Source organism: Salvia hispanica, chromosome 5, assembly GCF_023119035.1.
Source record: "Salvia hispanica cultivar TCC Black 2014 chromosome 5, UniMelb_Shisp_WGS_1.0, whole genome shotgun sequence".
Lineage (NCBI taxonomy): Eukaryota > Viridiplantae > Streptophyta > Magnoliopsida > Lamiales > Lamiaceae > Salvia > Salvia hispanica.
The window spans coordinates 15485964-15507997 of NC_062969.1; the positions used below are offsets into that span (position 1 = coordinate 15485964).

Here is a 22034-nt window from a genome sequence, read left to right on the forward strand (position 1 = left end):
GATGATTAATTTTATGATAAATAAATAGTGTCAAGTGGCATCTGTTCAGTGTGTTTGAATGCTTGATTAATAGGAGTCTGTACTTATTTTTATACTCTCTCCGTCCCTTTATAGTAGAGACATTTATTTTCGGCACGTGATTTAAGAAAAAAATTGTTTTAAATAAGTTAAGTAAAATGAGAATAAAAGTAGAATGGAAAAATGTAAAGAGATGAAGAGAGAGTAAAGTACCTTTTGCCTGAAAAAGAAAATGACTCAGCTACAGTAGGACACCCAAAAAAGAATACGACTCAGCTATAGAGGGACGGATGTAGTATATCTTTCCAAGTATTTGGTTTCTTGGAATATTTAGAAGATTATTTAAATGATAAAAGATATCAAGAAACTCCTTCTCGAATGCTAGATATAAAAATATGTACACCGAGCAACAAGCCACTCGACACCGTGATTGGTTTGCAGTAGAAGATTTGTGAAAGTAATAAATTCGCATGATTGAATCTATTTGGGTGGTTATTGGATTAACCATAATCCGCGCTTGAATTTACAGATTGCATGAATTCTACGTTTTAGAATTAATTACCGTTAGTTAACGAGACAAAGAATAAAAGGTGACTTGTGACTTCTCCACATGACAGATTCTTCATACTCTAACGTAGTTCTTCTAATTTGTTCCAGATATCAAAGTTTAACTATTGTGTGGAAAAAACTTATAAAACTAGATCTAGAAAAGAGACATAATTCTCTTTACGATAGAGATGGAAATTTCATAATCCCCAGAGTGTATTTTCGAAAATTGCATCTTGGAGGCTAAGGTTTAATTCTCAAATCTTTTGTCTCATGTCAAATCTCCTTTATATAGAATTGTGATGGATTTCCACATGAATACATAGAGGTTGGATTGGGTCTGACCTGTGCTGGACTCTTAACTTATTAAATTGAGCTCACATTTAATTCAAGATCACAAAATATTACTCCAGTATTTTGGATCACTATTAAAAATAATATTGGAAGTCCTTCCAATCCCATATTGATATGATGAGTAATTTGGGCATCCTCTTTTAGTTAAATTATTTCTCATGTTTGAAGTCAGTTACCGACTATGATTATATAACGTCAATACCAAGAGTGGTTTAGTTCAAACATTATTTAATGAAATAAATTCCCACAGATATGAACACCTTTAGTGCATATTATCAACCCAAACTTGTCTAGGGCACAATTTAGTAGTACAAGACATTAACTACTACCACCCATGATATTAAGTTTATCGGATTGCAAAACAATCACACCGATCGATAAGTCAAAATAGTGCGTAATTAATATTGTAAAACCACCCATGATATTAAGTTTATCGGATTGCAAAAAAATCACACCGATCGATAAGTCAAAATAGTGCGTATTTAATACTGTAAACTCAATATTAAACAACTATCATTGAGATCTCTTCTTTTAGTAAGTAACAATAAAGAATTTGTTGCCCTATTAGATTCGTCAAGTGCTATATTACACCAATATTGTTAATCTCGCAAGGCAAAGAAATTTTCAGACTAACAAATGGAACCTTTCACGATTGACAATCAAAGTTTTTACTTCTGCAAGCATGGACGCAGCCAGGAATTCATATTTTGCAATTTATAAGTATTTTCGAAGGAGCAATTAATGAGTAAATTGAAATAATTTTGCTGTATAACAAATTTTATGTATGTATATGAGAAATTTGAGTGAGGGCATTTGCCCCTTCTGTCAATAGACACACAGAACTGAAATCAGACTAAATAAAGTTTACATATTTTACATGGGTGAGACCAATCGATTGTTATTACACAGGAATGCAAAGAAACATGCATGTAGCCTAATTGAACTATCTAATTCATGTACAGATACAATTGTAATTACAGTTTGCTAACTTGTGCTAAACCTTCTATGTATATATATACCTAATCATGGAGTAGTATTAAAAAGTAGACACACAGAAAACCAACAAGTACTTGACTTAATGAATATAGAGGCACTGTACAATATGAGGCAGCATCAGCATCAGCACATCACCAGATCACAGTTCCATGGACATCAGTATCTTATCATCGTCCGAAGTTGAAGAAGAAGCCTCCTCAACCACCTGCGGGGCAGAGATATTCAAAACTAAGGTGCAAATTATAATTCTCCAACTACGCCGATTGAATGATATAACACTATTGCACCACAAATGCAAAGGCGCTTGATGAGGCGACAAAAAATTACCTAAATTACAACCATTGGAATAAATTACTTCAATAGTAGCGAAAAAACCAACGATTGTTCTTAAACATCACTTTACAGAGATGTGGACCTCTACAAAGTCTTGTTTAATACTAGTAGGCCAGTGAAGAGAAGACAAGTTTATCAATGAGAAAGGTCGAGACAGCATTATGTCTAGGGTTAGGAAAGGCGATAAAAGATTAGCAGTGGTGTTAAACTTTAAAATTCTTGTGGGCAAGGGAAGGTATAACTAAAAAGAAAGTATTCATTTCATAGCTAACAAAATAATAATTTTTAAAAAATTACTCCCTCCGTCCCAGAAAGATTGTCCCATTTTCGTTCACACCCGTTTTGCAAAAATAATAATAAATAGTTAAATTAGAGATAGAGTAAAGTAAAAGAGAGAATAATGTAGAGAATAGTCTTACCTACATTATTCTTTCTCTTATTTTACTCTCTTTCAATTTTACCTATTTATTATTATTTTTGCAAAACAAGTGCAAAAAATGAATTGGGACAATCTTTTTGGGACAGAGGGAGTACAAATTTAGTGCATTGGGAGAGTAGGAACTCACTTCAAAACCAATCTTTTTGTACAGATCCTGGGCAGAATTGTTATCTGCATTCACGTGAACAAAAAGCTGCTTCATCCCTGTTTCATAAACCAGGACAAAGTTAGACGGGCAAATGGGATATGCTGTGTAAAAGTAAACAATAGAGAACAATGATTATTCAAATTGACAATACAAAACCTGCCGTTGTGGCTACATCGGCAGCCAAGTATAACATGTTCGAAGCAATGCCCCGGCGGCGAGCAAACTTTGCCACACAAACATTAGCGATGTAAGCATATTTACAGGTTTCTAAAGCCTCTTGGCCAGCCAGAACAGCAGAAAGTTTCTTTGTTTTCTGCAGAGAAAAAATAAATCGTGTCTGAGGAATGGCCTTCTTATAAAGCAATCTTGCAAATACTGAAATATTTATCATTCATTTCCACTTTCGAAAACTAAATTACACAGATCAAAATTGCTCTGTTGAGTATAAAAAAGTGCATCAGTTTGACAGATGAAAGATTGTACCCCGAGATGTGTTTCCCCTTGCCTGAATTGCTTGATGCTTAGATCCAATGTTCCCACGATACTGTTCAGGACTGTTCTTCTGACATTTTTATCTTCTTTCTTAATCTACAAATGTCAAGAAAAAAAAGGAAAAAAATAAAGAATTTAAGAATTTCCAAGGTAACTGCAGTCAAGAAATACTCCAACTCTGATAATATTTGGAGCATGCATATACACAATTATAGATTACACTTCATTAAACATGGTTATAGTATCCATAATTCTATGAGATTTTTTGTTGCACCGACAATCTTTTGCAAACATATTCAAGTACTTCTTTTTCAATAATTATTTACACATAATGCAGAACTTTGGAATAAATATCATCAAATAGGTCATAGAATGAATGATTGCTGAGCCTAATCAAAACTAACAGAAGGTAATGATTTTATTCTTTTTCTAAATATTAAAACATAAAGAGAATGAATGAGATTCTGGGAAAAATATATCCAAAAAATTATCTAAAACTGACACAAGTGCATCACAAGATCTAATAGTGTTGTTAAAAATCTCTGCCTAATTCTACATAGGCACTTCCAAGACACTAGGGTGTCCTTTGCCGCTTCCTGGGTTTTTTCCGGTGCCATCCCTACCTAATTAAGGGAGTATATTTCCCTTTGCAACACTGTGAACTAAAAAGAAATAAACTAGCACAATTATTAAAAAAACTCATGCAATGATTCAGATGACTTACTGCAACAAAACAGAAGCAGTTCAATGACTTCCCCTCTTGTCCATGACATCTTCGCTTCAAAGCATAAAATTCCTGCCAAGTTTAGAAAATATAGTATAAATTCCTCACAAAAAAGGAAGTAGTAGAACAAGGCTCATGAAGACGTCATAAAGTTAAATTGCGATTAGAAGCTATCGAGTTTATCCAGTACAAATCACCATAAAGAGAATATTAACGGTTTATAGGGGAAGGTTGATGTCTAAGCAGACTTATTGCACGGCGTCCATTGATATTCAATAAGTTCTTATAAACAAACTCAGGAATACTACTTTACTTAGTCGGTTATCAATATAACGGCTATAGGGACAGCTAGCCATTCTGAAAAGTGAAAAGTAGACGCTGGTATGATAAACACTCAAGTGAATTCACTGGACTCACCTCCTCAGCATACTTTCTTTTGTAACTATCAACATGCCTGAAACATCACATAATTATCTACATCAGTTATTAGCACAGTGAAGCCTCCAACATAGCTTAAACTAGAGATTATTGACCTCATATAAGAAAAGGATTCCCAATGGGCTTCTGCTCGGAGCCATGCTGCTGTCTGCGATTATTAGTCAGACATGGAGACAAGAATTCTGAAGTGCTTTTAGAAAAAGAAATGAACCACATGGGACATATAATGCATTATGAATTGTATTTATATGTATTTATTAGAATGAAAAAGAGAGAGCAAAACCAACCCAATATTCTTCATCCAGTATAGCATCACGAGCAACAAAATGGCCAAATTCTCGCCTTCGGGCCCCTGTACATTCGTGGTCAGTAAGCTGTGGTCGATCAAAGGAGAGCTCATGTAGCTTTGATATCTCATTCTTAGGAAGAGCCAAATTCTGTGTGCTTTTTTCTTTATTACAGTGAACTTCGAGATTCTTCCACCGATAGTGCCGAGCAGGAAGAGGTTCCCTGAAATGTTTTTATGTACTCAGGGAAAAGAGCCAGATTAACGATGACCCAAAAGGCACAAGTAAATGTATTTACCAAACAATTTTAAACCAACTAAATTTTATATTCAAATTTTCATTTCGACTGTTTGCAATCAAAGATCAGTTAACTTCAACAGTTCAACCATGAGTAATCTAAATTGGCTTCCGAAGAAACACAACATTCATATGAGTAACGCATTCAACACGAACTTAGTTTCCACTTGCAAATGGTAGCAGCCATTTGTTTATCTTCAGCAGCAGTGAGGGGATTGCTTTTGAAGAACTGGGAAACAACAGTGCCATTATTACTAACAACCAACACACAGACAGAAAAAAGGATTCACATGTCATTTCTTGTAAAATATGCTAGGACAAACATTTCATTTATTGATGCAACTAGAAAGAAGCATTATTCCTTCACATCTCAACCCAACTAAGGGGCCAATCCTCAGATTTTCCAGGCGGCTTTACCATGAACATTTCATTGATGGACTTCAAATCATAACTATAGTTAGGATCCCGTAAGTACATGAACTTAACAATCAACAATTATTAAATTCCTCAAATGTTTAAGGTTATTCAAAGATCCCCTGCCTTTCTTCTAAATGCTACCATAACAAAACGGTTAAAACCCATCATTCTTTCACTCAGGCGTGGCTCCCGAATATTTTTTATCCAAATGATTCAAAGCAGTAGAAATATGCACTTAATTCCAATAATGATACATTATGCAAACCACCAACTAAGCCTGAGTCAGCAAATGTCCAGCAAAAGACAGGTGCTTATGTCCAAATGAAAAGCATTAAAGATTCATGAAACAATTTAAGAAAAAAAACACTAGTTTCCAATATCAGTTTTTTCACTTAACTTTTCCAAAATCAGTTTTTCACTTAACTCTTCCAATATCAGTTTCTTTTCCTTATTATCATAAAGAAGTTTTGCACTTAACAATTCTCCCAAACTAATCAAAACAAAAATATATGTATGGTTCAACAATCACATAGAAGTCTAAAACCAATCACAACAAATTCAACAAGAATGAGGAATGAGTGGATTTTCCCTCCACATAGAAAATTGAAAAAAATTACCCAGTAAATATTGCGACAACAAGCAGAGGCTGGTGTTTGATTGAGGGAAGCAATCCGAAACGGGTGGGACGGACTCTGAATTGCGGCAGGAAATTTCCGTTCAGCTCCATCATGTTGTGAGATAAAGGAAAAAAGAAGACTTTTTTTTTTCTTTTGGGTTATCTGAAACGCATCATATCCATCAAATATTCAATTGCAACAATTAGATAAATGAAATGGGAATTTGGAGGAGGATTTGAATCAGAGCAAAATTTGGAAGTAGTGTAGAGAAAGAATCCCAGAAATGGTAAGAATTGAAGGCTGGGCAGCCGGATTTGCTGTACCCAAAATGGGTCCACAGATAAAATTCAACGACTTTGCGTCAAAGCAACCAACAAAATGGCCGCCGTTTCTGTGCTAAAGTCGCATTACTATAGCCTATGCGACTCTACGCAAGTTATTATTATTATTATTATTATTATTATTATTATTATTATTATTATTATTATTATTATTATTATTATTATTATATACTCCTACTACTAGGTTTTTATTTGTAAATAGAGTTTACATAATTCATTTTTCATAAATAATCTATGCTGTTGTAGAGGAATGAAATGCTACATATCTTATGTGAGCTCATTATATGAGCTCATTATATGAGCACTACTCTCATTTGATGCACATTTAACGTTGTTCGTTTCGATTTATATATTTAGTTTGATTCTAATACATTTATAAATATTATTGAAGTTTTTAATTTCTCAAAATTCAAAAAAATCAAAGCTCGATTTGCTCGTTTTCTCTATAATTTCAAATAAATTAATAAACGACTAAATCGAGCTTTGCTTTTTATGAACTTTGTAAAATTAAAAACTTCAATAACATTTTTTCATGTATTAGAATCAAACTAAATATATAAATCGAAACGAACAACGTTAAACATGTGTCAAACGAGAGTGGTGCTCACATAAGGTATGTAGCATATCATTTCTCTGCTGTTGTATACTCCATCAAGCAAAGTTTAGAAATATGTTTAAAACTTCGACTAAACTGGAAATGCTACAAACTTGAACATGAATTATTGATGTGAATCAAATTGCATATTTATTCCCATAGCTTTACATGATTTATATGATTTGATGCTTGCAAAAGTATGTTTTATGGTAAAGGAAACAGAATGGATAGTAAACACGGGACTTAGAATGAAGCTTGGATTGAGAACAAAGTCATTCGAAAAAGTAGGGCAAAATAACCAATTTGGTAAACTGGGTACGAACACGCAGTAACTGCCGAATTCAGTTTTCAAATAGTTTGGAGGCAGTTTTGGGAGGATTGTTCAGACAGATTTTGGACGGAAAAAGAGAGAGGAAAAGAGATAAAGAGAAGAGGAAGAAGAGAAGGAAGAAATTCCGGCCAACATTCCGACGATCCGTCTCCAAATCTCAATTCCACTCAACGAGAGCATGCTTCCTATGGTTTTCATTGTGATTTTTACCATGTGTTTAGGCTAAACTCTCAATGTTGCTCCAAGTTGTGATTTAGGCTTGTTTGAATGTTTCTACACCTTTGAATTCACGTTTGACATTGTTGATGTGTTTAATGTTAGATTCTATCACTTTAGAGACCTCTATCGTTATAAATGTTTAATCTTTGTTTATCGTCTCTTTAACATAGACTTGGATTGAATAATCAATTGATGTGTTGTTGAATTTGAATTGTTCAGAGGATAATCTGACAACAGATTAGGTAAGTTTATATAGTTGATCTTTTATCCTCGCGCTTCCGTAGGAATTTAATATCTTTGAAAATTAGTCCATGGAACATGTGTTCAACTGACTGTGAACTATACGTTGCAAACATGTTTAGTGTAAGCGATTAGGTTGATAAATTAATCCCAAAATTTGTGCTTTTGATAGGTGTAGAATATGCAAGTCTATTGGTGTGTTGTTGGCACGATGGCACTATGGCCTGACACGATGACACGATGACTTATGACACAATGGCACGATGGTCTTACACGATGACACGATGGCCTTTCATATGGCACAATGGCACGATGGCCTTTCATATGGCATGTGGCCTTGCACTATGGCTCGGTGGCCTTGCACTATGGCACGGTGACTTGCACACTAGCTCGGCGGCCCTGTACATGATAGCTCGATAGCCTTGCACACGATGGCTCGATGGCCTTGCACTATGGCTCGACGGCCTTGCACGATGGCTCAACGGCCTTGCACGCGATGGCTCGATGGCCTTGTACTATGGCTCGACGGCCTTAAACGATAGCTCGACGGCCTTGCACACGATGGCTCGATAGCCACCGAGCCTTGTGCTAGTGTCCCTTGAGCCATTGTTCGAGTGTTGCTAAGTTCCTTCATATGAAACGTGAAAGATATGCGCTAAAATGAAAGGTTCAGAAGTCAAACATATATGAATATGAATGAAGATGATATGTTAATATTCAATCCACGTAAGTGATTTACTTGCTGTGACCCTGCCCTACATGGGCTCTACCATTTTGCATGATTTTTCTAATATATTTGAGTAATACATGAATAATAAAAGATGAGAGATTATGTGATACTTGGTGTATGGTACATCGGATGTTACAGTTTATACCTAATTTGTTTTTTATAAAAATTGAATCTTGACTATTAATATTAACGTAAAATTTCCACCAACTTATTTTTAAAAAATTAATCTTGTCTTTGTAGTAAAAGAGTCAAGTTATGATTTACTGGCACGTGCTATTCACACAGTGTGTGATTTTGTGTGTTTGTCTTTATATATGGTTGACAAACGATGTAAGACAGGGGAAGGGTATTTCACCAAGTTAGAAATGGTAAGAAATTGTTAAAATCTTCTGCTTTTCCTATATTTGTCTACTATAATTAGATGGAACAACGCAAATATTTTGAAATTTCTAAAACCATAATTGTCATTTATAAATTGTATTTTGAACATGATTTTGTTTCTTATAACACATTCACCATTATGTATATATGGTTTCACTACCTAATCATTTATCAATAGGGTTGGCAAGTATCTGGGCATTCCTATTGCATCGAAGAGACTTGCTTAGTTAGACTATGGATAATTGATCGACAAGCTGACGGATAAAATAAAAAAATGGCCAAGTAAGACTCTTTCTTTTCCTGGGCGCATGGAACCGATTACATCGGTCTTGCAGAGCGTGGAAGCTTATTGGCTTCAAGCCTTTCCGATACCTGGGACAGTCATCGAGAAACTCATTGGGATTGCTCGCACTTTTCTTTGGGGAAAGAATTATGGTAAAGTTGCATGAAATGATGTTTGCAAGCTGAAGAAGGAAGGAGTTTTGAGAATCAGAAACCTCAAGGCTTGGAACTCGGCGCTTCATGCCAAGATCCTATGGAACATTCTCTCGAAGAAGGACTCTCTCTAGATTTGTTGGATTCATGCAAAATATATTGGCAACGGAATGATCTGGGAGTGAACGGCGCACAAGAAGAGGGACTCCATGTTCATCAAGAAGCTCTTATCCACCCGGGATGAGATGTTGGGCAAGAGCACTAGAGACGAGATCACAGCCCTCTGGAGCACATGGTTTGTGGGAAAAAGGGTTCATGAGGCTTATGACTGGTTTAGATCGAGAGGTGAGAGACGTTTCTTGGCTAAGTATGTTTGGAAGGACTTTGTCCCTCCTAAGTGACAAACTCATAGTTTAGGCTTGTTTTATGGGTGATTAGAGAGTGCTTTTGATGGTTTAAGATGTTTATTATAGGTTTTTCACCACATATACACTAATTAGGTGAGTTAATGGGTTTGTCGTAGTTTTGTGATGAAAACAGGTTGAAACGAGCCGAAGCTGAATTTTGAGGAGTTCTCCAGAAGAAAAACCAGACCGGGTGTTTCCCTTTTCTCGGAAAACCCGGTTGGGTGTTTTGCAGAAGCTGTGCGGGCTCTAGAAGAAAAACCCGACCGGGTGTTTCCCATTTCTCGGAAAAACCGGTCGGGTGTTTTGAAGAAATTGAGCTTCGGGAAGAAAACCCGGTCGGGTGTTTCGCCACTTACAAATCACCTGACCGGTTGTTTTGTATGCGTGCTCACTTACTCCTGATTTTCACTCCGAGTATGAAAGGGTTCTCACTCATTTTCGAACCCTACTTCCCCCACTACAAAATAGAGAGAGAAATCGAGAGATTCAAGAGGATTGAAGGCAAGGAGGCTTCCATCTTCAAGAGATTTAAGAAGAAAGATTCTCCCCAACATCAAGTCCACCTTAGGGAGTTCTATTTTCCATTTCTACTATGTTTTCCTTTGATGTTCTTGTATTTACTTTTGTTTTAGCTTCCATTATGAGTAGCCAAGTCTTTATTAGGGATATTGGTGAAGTTTGTATGGAATTCACGGGTTAAACCTTGATTTATGCTTATCTATCTCTTTGTGGTGGTTTTGTTGGTTATTGTGCTTTTTCATTGTCTAATTGCTTAGCTACCAATTGGATATGTCTTGTTCTAATTATTGTCATTGAGAGATGCTTAATTAGATTGTTAAATAATCAACAACTCCGTGCGTTTAATGTTATCGAGAGATGCATAGCTAGAGAGAGGGCTTGGGTCCGTAGGTTTTAGGAGTCGGTCTTGAAGTGTAAGGAGGAGACTCCGACATTAGAGGCCGATCAACGCGTTAGATGCACCCGAGAGGGGGTCTAACCAATTAACTCGACCTTCCTAGCCACCCGTGAGACCCAATAGATGAGCATGATCTCTAGGTGAACACCCGTGATACATACCAACGGATCCATATGCCTATCTTCTCAAATTTATGCCAATGGTTCCATGATCCGGAACCCAATTCTCCGATTAGTCCAAAAGGCTTGCAACAATCATCCCTTTGCACGTGCCGAAACAGGGAGTGTACAAAAAGATGAGCTATTTTTGCTATGGTGCCTTGTACACAAAATGCCAATGAATATGGTTCACTATATTGTGAAGAACATAGAGCGAGCGTCAAAGAGGAGTACGGGGACTGTATGTTGCGGTGCTGTGGTGGGCGCAATTGCGCGACACTTGGGTGTGAATACGAGGGGACTTGAGCAGGATATAGGGTCTAAGGTTATGGACATTGAAGCACTCCGGAGATCACATGATCTTGGAGTAGATGGAGGCCAGGCCTTTTTCTTGCAAAGGTTAAAGGATCACTTCTCTCTTCCGGACCCCATCAACACGTACATCAATGGGCCCGTGGAGAAGAGAAATTGGAAGATGAATTCCCCAATCCACCAAGCCATCGCTTCCCGATACCCGAATAGAAGATTTGAAGAAGTTGATCCGGATGAGTATGAAGAATTTGAACATGCGGCGTTTCCTGAGGCTCCCGTCCTTGTTTCTGTGTTCCAATTGTTTTTGTGTTTATGTTTCTTTTTTAGGTATGTTTTTCTTGTTTTCTTAGTGTGTTTAATAATCTCCCTCGGGTAGAATGATAGTAGGGTGAGAGAAAGTGATGTTTGAACGAGTGTGAGGATTTGTTGGAGGAGTTGCTAATGATAATTTTGTGCAAAAATTTTTGAAAATTTTGTTGATATGGCTAAGTAACATGTAATTTTCATTTCAAATTGCCTAAAGTGAATTGCATGGTGCCTTGTCTTTTGCCAAAATGACCTTGTGAGAATTAAGCCTATATTACCCATAAATGTGTGTTTTATCTCAAGCATGTCATATGTTTCTAGAACTTGCTCGTGATCTCCTTGAGTCTACATAGTGGCTATAGAGATAAGGGAGGATGTTAGGCCATTTTTATTAGCCAAATCCTATTTTTACCCGTTATGTTAATAATCCTTGTTAGCCCACTTTGAGCCTATAAACCTTTTCTTTGACAAACCGAGGGGTTGGAATTTTCATGTGGGACTTTTGAAAAATCAAAGAGAAATGTGGAAGTGGTGTTGGCAAATGAAAAACAAGTTTGTTGAGTTAGAAAAGAAAAAGAAAAAAGAAAAAATAAAAAAATAGTGATGATACCATGCAAAGCATGGAGAAAAAGAAAAAAAAGGAGGAAAAGAAAAGAAAAGAAAAATGAAAGCGAAAAATGGTGAGCAATTGACATTTGGTGAAAAAGGGTGCCTTGAAGGTTGAAAAAGAAGTATTGAACAAAAGTGGAATATTGGTAGATGAGAAGAGTCTAGGCAAAGCCTAGTACTAGTTAAGATTGGGGAAGAAAGTTGGTAAAGTTGAATGTCATAACTTGGGGATTAAAGTCATTTTAGCCAAAAATTACCTCACCTATTCAAAGAGCCTACATTACAACCTATAGAAAAGACCTTCGGACCTTAGATATTTAATCACACTGTAGTAGAGGAGAGTGTAGATTTCGAGCAAGCATATGGTAAACTATGCATGATTTGATGATTTGAGAGTTATGTCAAGAGCCTATACACTTTGAGAGTGAGTGAAATTTCTAAAATGCACATTGCATTTTCTCCTTGTGAGGGCAAATTGGCAAGGTTGAGTACATGATAGTAGCTTGAAGCAATACTTTATAATGTTATACTTGTGTACGAGGCCATTGATACTTGTTGATTACTTTATTTCGACTGAGGCAATGATGACACTCCAACATCCTTACATGAGTTTGTCTTCTTATTTTCTTCTTCTTGTTTAGGGACAAACAAGTGTTTAAGTTTGGGGGAGTTGACAAACTCATAGTTTAGGCTTGTTTTATGGGTGATTAGAGAGTGCTTTTGATGGTTTAAGATGTTTAATATAGGTTTTTCACCACATATACACTAATTAGGTGAGTTAATGGGTTTGTCGTAGTTTTGTGATGAAAACATGTTGAAACGAGCCGAAGCTGAATTTTGAGGAGTTCTCCAGAAGAAAAACCCGACCGGGTGTTTCCCATTTCTCGGAAAACCCGGTCGGGTGTTTTGAAGAAATCGAGCTTCGGGAAGAAAACCCGGTCGGGTGTTTCGCCACTTACAAATCACCCGACCGGGTGTTTTGTATGCGTGTTCACTTAATCCTGATTTTCACTCCGAGTATGAAAGGGTTCTCACTCATTTTCGAATCCTAACTTCCCCCACTACAAAATAGAGAGAGAAATCGAGAGATTCAAGAAGATTGAAGGCAAGGAGGATTTTGAAGTGCTGCCTAGGTTCTCTGTCCTCGATGGTTTCGCATGTGGAATTGAAGTGTATCCAACTGATCAGGAAGAGATTCCCGACCCAGCTGAGTCGTTGATACGACGACCGAGACCTGACTTCAAACAAATTTCCTCAACCCATTTCTACTGGCTAGTATAATGGAGGTAAGGATCGAATCCCACGAGGATGGACACGTTTTGATAACTGTGGTGACTTTCCTGGGTGTTTTGGTTAGCTACCACGCTTGGGTTGAGATTTTACCTAGACGGGAAATAAAGGTGGTACTCTACTGACTACTAGGCGGAATAATAACAGACATATGAGAGTGTTCGTGAAAGTAGGGGACAAGGTGTATCAGAGACATACGGAAAGTAGACAGTTACTAAAAGAGGAAAGTTAGAAAACAAAGTGTATCTGATGGCTGGGGGCTTTCTGACAAGTCTGGATAGTACCTCTGAAAAGTAGGGAACAAAAGTAAAAAGTAACTTAAAAGTAAAAGTGGTTCAAACTAAAGTTGATTTTGACGTTTTATTCTTCACCAAGTATTAACAAAAATCATATGAACACAGACACCATAACTAAACTTCAGATTCATGAATTCAAACTCAAGACCCATCGATTAAAATGCTTAAACTTAATTTAAACGGTAAACTGCAACTTTTACTTCTACTGACTGACATGCAAGGTGGTAATCACGGCTCAGAAAAGAAACTCATGCACGAAAACTTGACTAACTTAGCTACAACTTCAAATCAACAGCTCTCGACAAGAAATAAAACTTAGAAATTGAAAGCAATGACTAAATCTAACTTCCCTAGGCAGAATGAAGCAAACTCAAACCAAAGTGACATGCGAAATAGAAACTTCATAATGTAAAGGCTGGAAATTAACAAAGTACTTCAAAAGAGCAACAACGATGAGTGTTTGCAAAATAACTAGCAATGAACAAAAGTAAACTTTAAACTAAGAAAGCGATTAAGATTGTTTGTGCCACTCCGGGCGATGATACTACTATACTACTGCGATAACTGGCTGGAAAGCGAACTGATGACTTCTCCGGCAGACTCTTGGACGTCAAGTGACCATGGCTGTGGCGAGGAACGAGAGGTAAGATAATGCTGAAGGATGGATCTTCTAGAGAGAATTCTACTAAGTGTGTTTTTTCAAACTCCCAACCGAACTCCTTCTCTCTCTCCAAATGGCTTCTTTTATAGGGAGGCTTGCCCTTGCTTTTAGGGTAGACTTCTCCCGCACTTTGACCTTTTTGCCCTTGTAAAAAAATCATCCCAGCTATCCTCCTTCTCCATCTCGAGCCTTTTCTCTGGCATGCATTCTGGTCAGTATCGCACCCTTCTAGTGCCCTTTTTCACTTGCGTCACACGAATCGCCACCTACTGGCTTGGATCCTTCAATCCTGCACACTTAAGCAACTGTTTTGCAGATAATACATGTATTTCACGACATACTGACCAGTAACCAAGGCTTAGAATACGACTTATCACATCTTCAAGAGATTGAAGAAGAAAGATTCTCTCAATATCAAGTCCACCTTAGGGAGTTCTATTTTCCATTTCTACTATGTTTTCCTTTGATGATCTTGTATTTACTTTTGTTTTAGCTTCCATTATGAGTAGCTAAGTCTTTATTAGGGATATTGGTGAAGTTTGTATGGAATTCATGGGTTAAACCTTGATTTATGCTTATCTATCTCTTTGTGGTGGGTTTGTTGGTTATTGTGCTTTTTCATTGTCTAATTGCTTAGCTACCAATTGGATATGTCTTTTTTCTAATTATTGTCATTGAGAGATGCTTAATTAGATTGTTAAATAATCAACAACTTCGTGCGTTTAATGTTATCGAGAGATGCATAGCTAGAGAGAGGGCTTGGGTCCGTAGGTTTTAGGAGTCGGTCTTGAAGTTTAAGGATGAGACTCCGACATTAGAGGCCGATCAACGCGTTAGATGCACCCGAGAGAGGGTCTAACCAACTAACCCGGCCTTCCTAGCCACCCGTGAGACCCAATAGATGAGCATGATCTCTAGGTGAACACCCGTGATCCATACCAACGGATCCATATCCCTACCTTCCCAAATTTGAGTGAAAACTACCTTTTATTTGCTTACTTGTTCTTTGTTCTCAGCTCGTAGTTTAAGAAAAACCCAAAACCCCTTTTATTAGTCTAGATAGTGTTCAAAGTTGGATCATAGTACTCAAGCCGGCATTTAGTCTTCGAGGATCGATAATTTTAACTTGCCATGTGCTACATACCCCATACACTTGTGGGTGACATATTGGTTGCAAATTTAGCATGAGTCACTAAGTAATCGTTCACTACTTGGCTCGCACTTCGAGGACGCCTTTCCACACGGGATCGCCTCCACTTTTTGGAGAATTTGGACGCCACTTGTTAGATTTGCCACCAGAAGGAGGAATCAGTGGATCACTTTTTCTTCAAGTGCTCGAATACTTGGGCAGTTTGGGGAAAGATCATGCTTTGGCTTGACATTGCGAGAAGAACAACAACGATTAGGAGTGTCATCAAATGGGCAGGACGACAGATTCGAGGTTCACAGATTGTCCAGATGGCTAAGAGGATTGCACTCATGGCTACAGTGACGATCATTTGGAGAACTTTTTGGTGTTGGTGTCTATTTTGTTTATCATTTATTATTAATTGACTTATTTATTTTGTAACTTGCTGGAGTAATTTTTATTTTCTCACATTAGAATTTGTGTAATTTTTGTTTATTTTTTTATTTGTGTAAATATTGTTGTTCTATAATCATAAAATGGGTAAAATAGGAGAAAGAAAGAGAAAATGTGAATAAAGTAGAAAAGAGAAAGATAAAATGTGAATAATAAATTAGGAGTGACTATCCATTTTTCAGTAAGAGACTAATTTTGGTGGATGGACACAAATGAAAAGGTGAGCCTACTTTTTTGTGGACGGATGAAGTAAAAATTTGGACCCCCCATTGTACAAATTGAAATTAATAATAGGGGTTATTTGCCCGTAAATGAATTTTAAAAATTTTCTGATTTTTTTTCCTTGAATTTTTTATTTTGAATGTAAATATATGAACTTTGGGCTTTTATGATTTTTCTGCCCAACAAATAATTCTGGCCAAATCATAGCTGATGTAGAGTACATTTGACACATTACTACCAATACGAAAGGTGCCAAATCAATATGACATGTTAGAGTGTCCACAATAGTGAAATAGCCACGCTTCAGTCATAAAAAAACTTGTTCGCCTAGTCATAAAACTTGTTCAGCCACGCCTCATACTTTTTTAGTTGTTGGTATATTTTAATAGACTATAACAAAATCAATTGTACAAAAATAAATAGAAAAAAGAACACAATTCATTAAAAAAAACATAATTCATCCCCTCAAGCCGCCGCAACAACTGCATGACATCCCCAGCAGCCTCCGCCTAATAGTCGGAACCCCAGCTGGCCCAACTGAAGAAGTATATGAAAAACCATAGTTGAAAGAGAAAATAAGATCGAGAGATAGATATTGAACTGCAGTGCCTTTTTCTTTCTTATTGCACAATGGGTTCAGAGTACATGAGCATCATATTTATATACAAAGAATGAGAACAATTCAGAACACTAACAAACTCAGATATTTAAGCACATAAATCTCAACAGTAGACATTTAAGCAGATAAATCTCAACGGCAAATATTATCTTCTTTCAGCTGAGGTGAATCGCTCCTTTGGTCCAAATCAGATTTAATACATGCCATGTTGCACGTTTGGCATTGCAGCTCATTTACGCCATCGTCAGATTGATCGATCCTTCTAACACCAACAACTGTTTTATGAGAGCCTTGTACGTCCGCATGATCCTCGGGTTGGTTTCGCTGGTCAAACGTCCATAGACCTCGACCAGCTCCTTCTGCCGCTAAAGCATCAAGTTATCGGACATCACCTCCGCCTGCGCAGACATTCCCAGGCGAGATCTAGAAGTAGAAGAACCGGCTCTTGCGTCCCGAATAGTGGATTGCTGACTTGGTGGACGTCGGCGGCGGGAAAGTGTGGCCGGAGGTTCCTCCTCGACCTCTACGTTGAAGTCGATAGAATGTAAGCCACTATTGCTGCTGTATTGCCCGGATGCTCCGAGTCTCGTCCACTTCGGCGGCGCCTGACCCTCTTCCTCACAGACGACATTGAATTTCAGTCAATTCATGAGAACGAGATATTCATCCCAGTAGGTGAATTCGAAACATTTCCCATTCTTTTTATGCATCTTGTACGATAGTTTCTTTATGTCGGCCTCGTTGTGGCCGCTCTCGGCTAGGCGGAGATTGTTCGTGTGGATGCCCGAGAACCTGCTGACGATGACTTGAATCCTTTTCCATTTTTTGTGGAACTGGTCCTCATTCCGGCTTCAACACATTGTAGGTGGTGATGTTGTAGGCCCAGAAACCGCTTTCTGGATCCTCCGAGATTGCAAACCACGCCTTTGCCACAACAACGAACTCTTCCATTGACTCCCACCCCCTCTCCAGTTCGACGCCGACATCTCCATGCGTCCATGTATGGGTGCCGATGACGAGGGCGATACAAGATTCTCCCACTGCGTTGGACTGATACCCATCTGCTCGAATGTCATCGAATTAAAATCAGCGAAGGACTGGGGATGGGGCAAAGGGAGTAGTGGTATCAATCACTGGATTGTTCACCGCGTCAATGTTGGGCCGGTAGTCCCCAAATGCCGATTGGGGTCGATCCAAAGTCTTCTGGTTGGAGGGAGGACCCTACATCTGGGGTGGAGGGGCACTCTGATGGAACCATGATGGGATGGAGGGTGGACACCACATCTGGGGTGGAGGGGCACCGTACCCAAGCCCCATATCTGGCGCGGCGGCTGTGCCGGTGCTGCTGCCGGTACTCGGTACTTGAGTCCCGTTGCTTGAATACTGGCTCTCGTTGCTCGCTTATTGTGATTCTCCTGTGTCGTGGGAATCACAGTTGTGACCTTGCATTGTGCAAACTCTAGAGAGATGAAAATATGGTTGTGGATTTGTAGTGTGGACGTGTGAAGTAAAAAATGAGGAAGAGGTTATATTTATAGAAATAAATTAAGAAAAAAATTCGGAAATTAGCGTCGCGGCGCACAATAGACCGCAGCGCCACCATCTCGCCCACCACGCGCCTCCTCGTCGTCGTACTCGAGGACTCGGCTGTCCCCGACCGCTGCGGTGCCTCCTCGTCGTACTATAGACCGTCGCGGCGGTCTATTGTGGTTACTCTTATAAACATGGTAGTTGTTATACTGAAGACGATTCATGAAAGTTGTTTTACTTTGTTGCTCTATGCGGTGGTAATAATCTATTGAATATAATTATATTTTTATTGTTAAACTTGTAGTACTATGTTGTACTCCCTCCGTCCCAAGGAAGATGACCCATTTCTTGGGCGGCACGGGGTTTTATGCAATTTTATTTTGTGTGTTAAATGGAGAGAGTAAAATAAGAGAGAGGGTATAGAGTAGAGATAAAGGGATTTCCATTTTAAGTAATGAGTCATCTTGGTTGGGACAAACTAAAAAGGAAAGTGGGTCATCTTTAATGGGGCGGAGGGAGTAATTTCTAATGTATGATAAAATTGAAATCTCAAGATATGTTAAAATTGAAATCTCATGATATATATAGTTCGATTCATTCGATTAAATCAAGTGGTTCTCGAATCTAACCAAGAATTGTGTTTGTTGTAATGTGATCATCAGAACCTAACATATAACCAACATAGACGGCTAATGATTAACTTAAAATCAACCTCAATTGCTTAGTTATCAAATAAAATATTGATTAACCATTTAAGCAACCTTACCACTCGTATTTTTAGTTATTCTAAATTTTTAAATAGAGAGATCAATTATACGATGAATTAATGTATTAGTTGAGGTTTATGCTCCATATTTTTCTCGGACCATATTTTTCTCGGATTCAAGTCCTCTATGACCTAGTCTTTAAATCTATGTTCATTTATTTATAAAAAAAAATTATATTAGATGAGACAAAGTCAATAAAAAGAAATGTAGAATTTGAATTTTGGAGACATAATTTCTTTTATTGCAAAATCAAAATTTAATGATAATTTGTTTCAATTTTTCGTTATTTATGTCTGGGGAAAAATACGCCTACGATTTGGGACCTTCGCGTGATAAACTTGAAGCTGGAGGTCATATTGGCAACCAGTTCACCCAACATCCCAACCGCCACAATCCCTAAATTCATCCCGGAATGGTTTGGTGGCAGAGGCGGCGGCGAATCGGAGAGAGAGCGGTGGTGGAAGTTTTAGCGGAGAGAGAAGAAGGGTGAAGGTTTTTAGCGTCATAAGAGCATTTCCAATGGCTTTAGGCCAGCCACAGGCTAGCCACTCTTTTTCCCTGCCATGTCATCAGCACTAAAACTCCACCTGTCACATCATCATTTTAATCAAATAGGCTAGCCACAGGCTAGCCGCAATAAAAATAATTCAAAAACAACTACATTTACGGAATTAAACACAAAATACGGAATTAAATTTATGACACATATACGGGAAAAGTTCGTTAATTTTATTTAAATAAAAAAAAGTATGTTAACTAAAAATAAAAAAATTTACATAATAAAAAAAAATCCGGGCTTTCACACACGAGCCACCGCCCCACTCTACTCCTCACTAATTTATTAAAAAAATACATTAAAAAATGCAATAATTTTATATAAATTAAAAAAAGGTTCATCCTAAAAAAAATTACATAATTAAAAAAAAATCATAAATAAATCCATTAAAAATGCAATTAAAAAATGCATAAAAAATACATTAAAAAATGCAATTAAAAAATGCATAAAAAAATGCAACCGGCTAGCCGAAATTGAGCCTACAATGGCGGCTAGCGGGATCGGCCAGCCGTCGGCTAGCGCCCGCAAATCGGCTATAGCTCGCCAATCGGCTAGCCGAAATGCCGCTGGCCGGTTCCAATGGTTCGGCTACCCAACCGGCTAGCGACGCGAATCGGCTAGCCGGTGGGCTAGCCGCTATTGGAGATGCTCTAATTAGATGAAATTGGAAAATAAGATTTGTGAAGATTTTTATTGACTAACACAATAATATCTACATATTCCTAGCACTGTTTATATGTGCTCGAAAAGTTCCAAGCACAAATAAGTGGGTGCTCGGAAACATTGGTGGAAAAGATAATTTATTGTGAGCACGTACTAGGAGCTCGAGAATTTACTAGCACATTCATAGGATGCTCTGAAATTGCTCGGAATTGCAAATACTTATTCCGAGCACGGTCAACGTGCTCGGAATGTGCTCTGTAAGTACACAACTTTTCATCCCTCCGTCTACTTGTCTTTGTGCTCGGAAAGGTCCGAGCACATATTGATGCTTGGAATTGTGTGCTAGGTAACCAGTATTTTTTTTTTAGTGTGAATTCACATACTGGTCAGGAATTAGATATGATATTTATGAAATTTCGGGTTCGCGTACTCAAATTTTTGGATTTGGTATCCACGGATACCTGAATTTACAGGCATAGACGGGACACTTGAATTTGGGAACTGTCTATGTAGCTACAATCGATTGAGAGTGGGCCAGCCCGATCATGTTTCAAGACAACAAAAAAAAGTCGTACTATAACTTTAATAAATTAAAGTTGTGATCATAAACAAATGAATCACATTTAATGCTGCTTTTTTTTTTATCCTTATCAAGTTCTCATGTGTATTTATGAACATATATAGGTCTTAATAATGTTATAATGCCCAAATATTAATGTTTTAGAGCTTGCTTAATAATTTTCCAATCATTCGAAATCGCAACGCCAAAATTAATCAAGCTAGGTAGACAGAATTTATTAGTAAATCCAAGTGTCCAAAATCTAGTACTCCAGTGAATAACAACACATATAAAATATAGCAAAGAATGATAATATGAGAACTAGTCACACTTGGATTTCGGAAGAATTTGCCTGCCAAAACAAGATATTAGGCATGTTATATCCTGAGTGGCACAACCTTGGTAGCAAGCAAGGCTCCCTATTCCTCCTCTCCTTGCTCCACAGTCCACTCCACACGACATCGTGCTCCCGCCACATCCTATTAGGCATTGCCCTACTTGGGATTGGCCCTCCGCAGGCTGCAACACTACTACCATGCATACGAGCACCATAACGAGCAATCCTGCAACCAAAGGATTTGAACTCGTGACCTTCATCTTATTGTTATTGATATAATATTTTCGATTGAGGAGCCTGTCACTTGATATTTATAGTGGGGAGGAGAGGAGCCATCTTGATCATAATTTGAATTTGTAGAAACTTATACTTTCCTTGTTTAAGACTTTTAGTGCATGAGAATGGTGTGAAGGGTTGTTAAGGTAGTTGTTCTTTTTTCATGAGTGTCTTATTTGCCTTCTCTTGTCAACCACTTGGATTATTGCTTTTGGTTAATAATAACACGCAATTAATGCTCTTTAAACTCGGGGTCACAACTTAGAGCATCCACAATGGATGCCCGATCTCACGCCCGATCGGCCGAGATCGGGCTCGGGCGTGATCGGGCATCCATTGCAGGCGTCGGGCACGCCCGAGCGCGACCGAGAGTTCGGTCGCGCCCGATCCATCGGGCGTGCGATCGGGCGCCTATTGCAGGGTCGCGCCCGATCACGCGTTGGCCCGATCAACGCGGATTTTTTTTTTCTTTTCCAATTCTATAAATATACCTTAATTTCACTCATTTTTCACACAACTCTCACACATCTCTCTCAACTCTCTCTCCATTGCAATATCTCTTTCACTCACTTTTCCAAAATGTTTCCCGG

The 22034-nt window shown here is 38.0% G+C and overlaps 1 protein-coding gene across 2 annotated transcripts; it reads right to left on the reverse strand.

Moving 5' to 3' along the window:
• Positions 1 to 1761: 1761 nt before the first annotated feature.
• Positions 1762 to 6424, reverse strand: LOC125186304. 2 transcript variants are annotated; one of them, XM_048082654.1, is made up of 9 exons: positions 6107 to 6424; positions 4776 to 4998; positions 4584 to 4636; positions 4468 to 4504; positions 4051 to 4122; positions 3318 to 3422; positions 2991 to 3147; positions 2814 to 2890; positions 1762 to 2119 (listed from the first exon to the last, which is right to left on the reverse strand). In XM_048082654.1, exons 1-9 carry the CDS (start codon positions 6217 to 6219, stop codon positions 2054 to 2056), a joined length of 903 nt encoding a protein of 300 aa, XP_047938611.1. In that variant the 5' UTR covers positions 6220 to 6424; the 3' UTR covers positions 1762 to 2053. The 2 variants fall into 2 exon arrangements, with proteins under 2 accessions (XP_047938611.1, XP_047938612.1); XM_048082655.1 differs by lacking the exon at positions 6107 to 6424 and adding an exon at positions 5229 to 5274 and having other exon boundaries at positions 4776 to 4840.
• Between the last annotated feature and the right edge of the window lie 15610 nt (positions 6425 to 22034).

What these genes read in the sequence shown, in the direction of transcription:
- LOC125186304 (XM_048082654.1), bottom strand. Translation starts at nt 6,219, where the DNA reads ATGATGGAGCTGAACGGAAATTTCCTGCCGCAATTCAGAGTCCGTCCC. An exon ending in AAAGAAAGTATGCTGAGGAG is followed by an intron (nt 4,123 to 4,467) that starts GTGAGTCCAGTG and finishes TAAACTTGGCAG; the next exon opens with GAATTTTATGCTTTGAAGCG. An exon ending in AAGGGGAAACACATCTCGGG is followed by an intron (nt 3,148 to 3,317) that starts GTACAATCTTTC and finishes TTTTCTCTGCAG; the next exon opens with AAAACAAAGAAACTTTCTGC.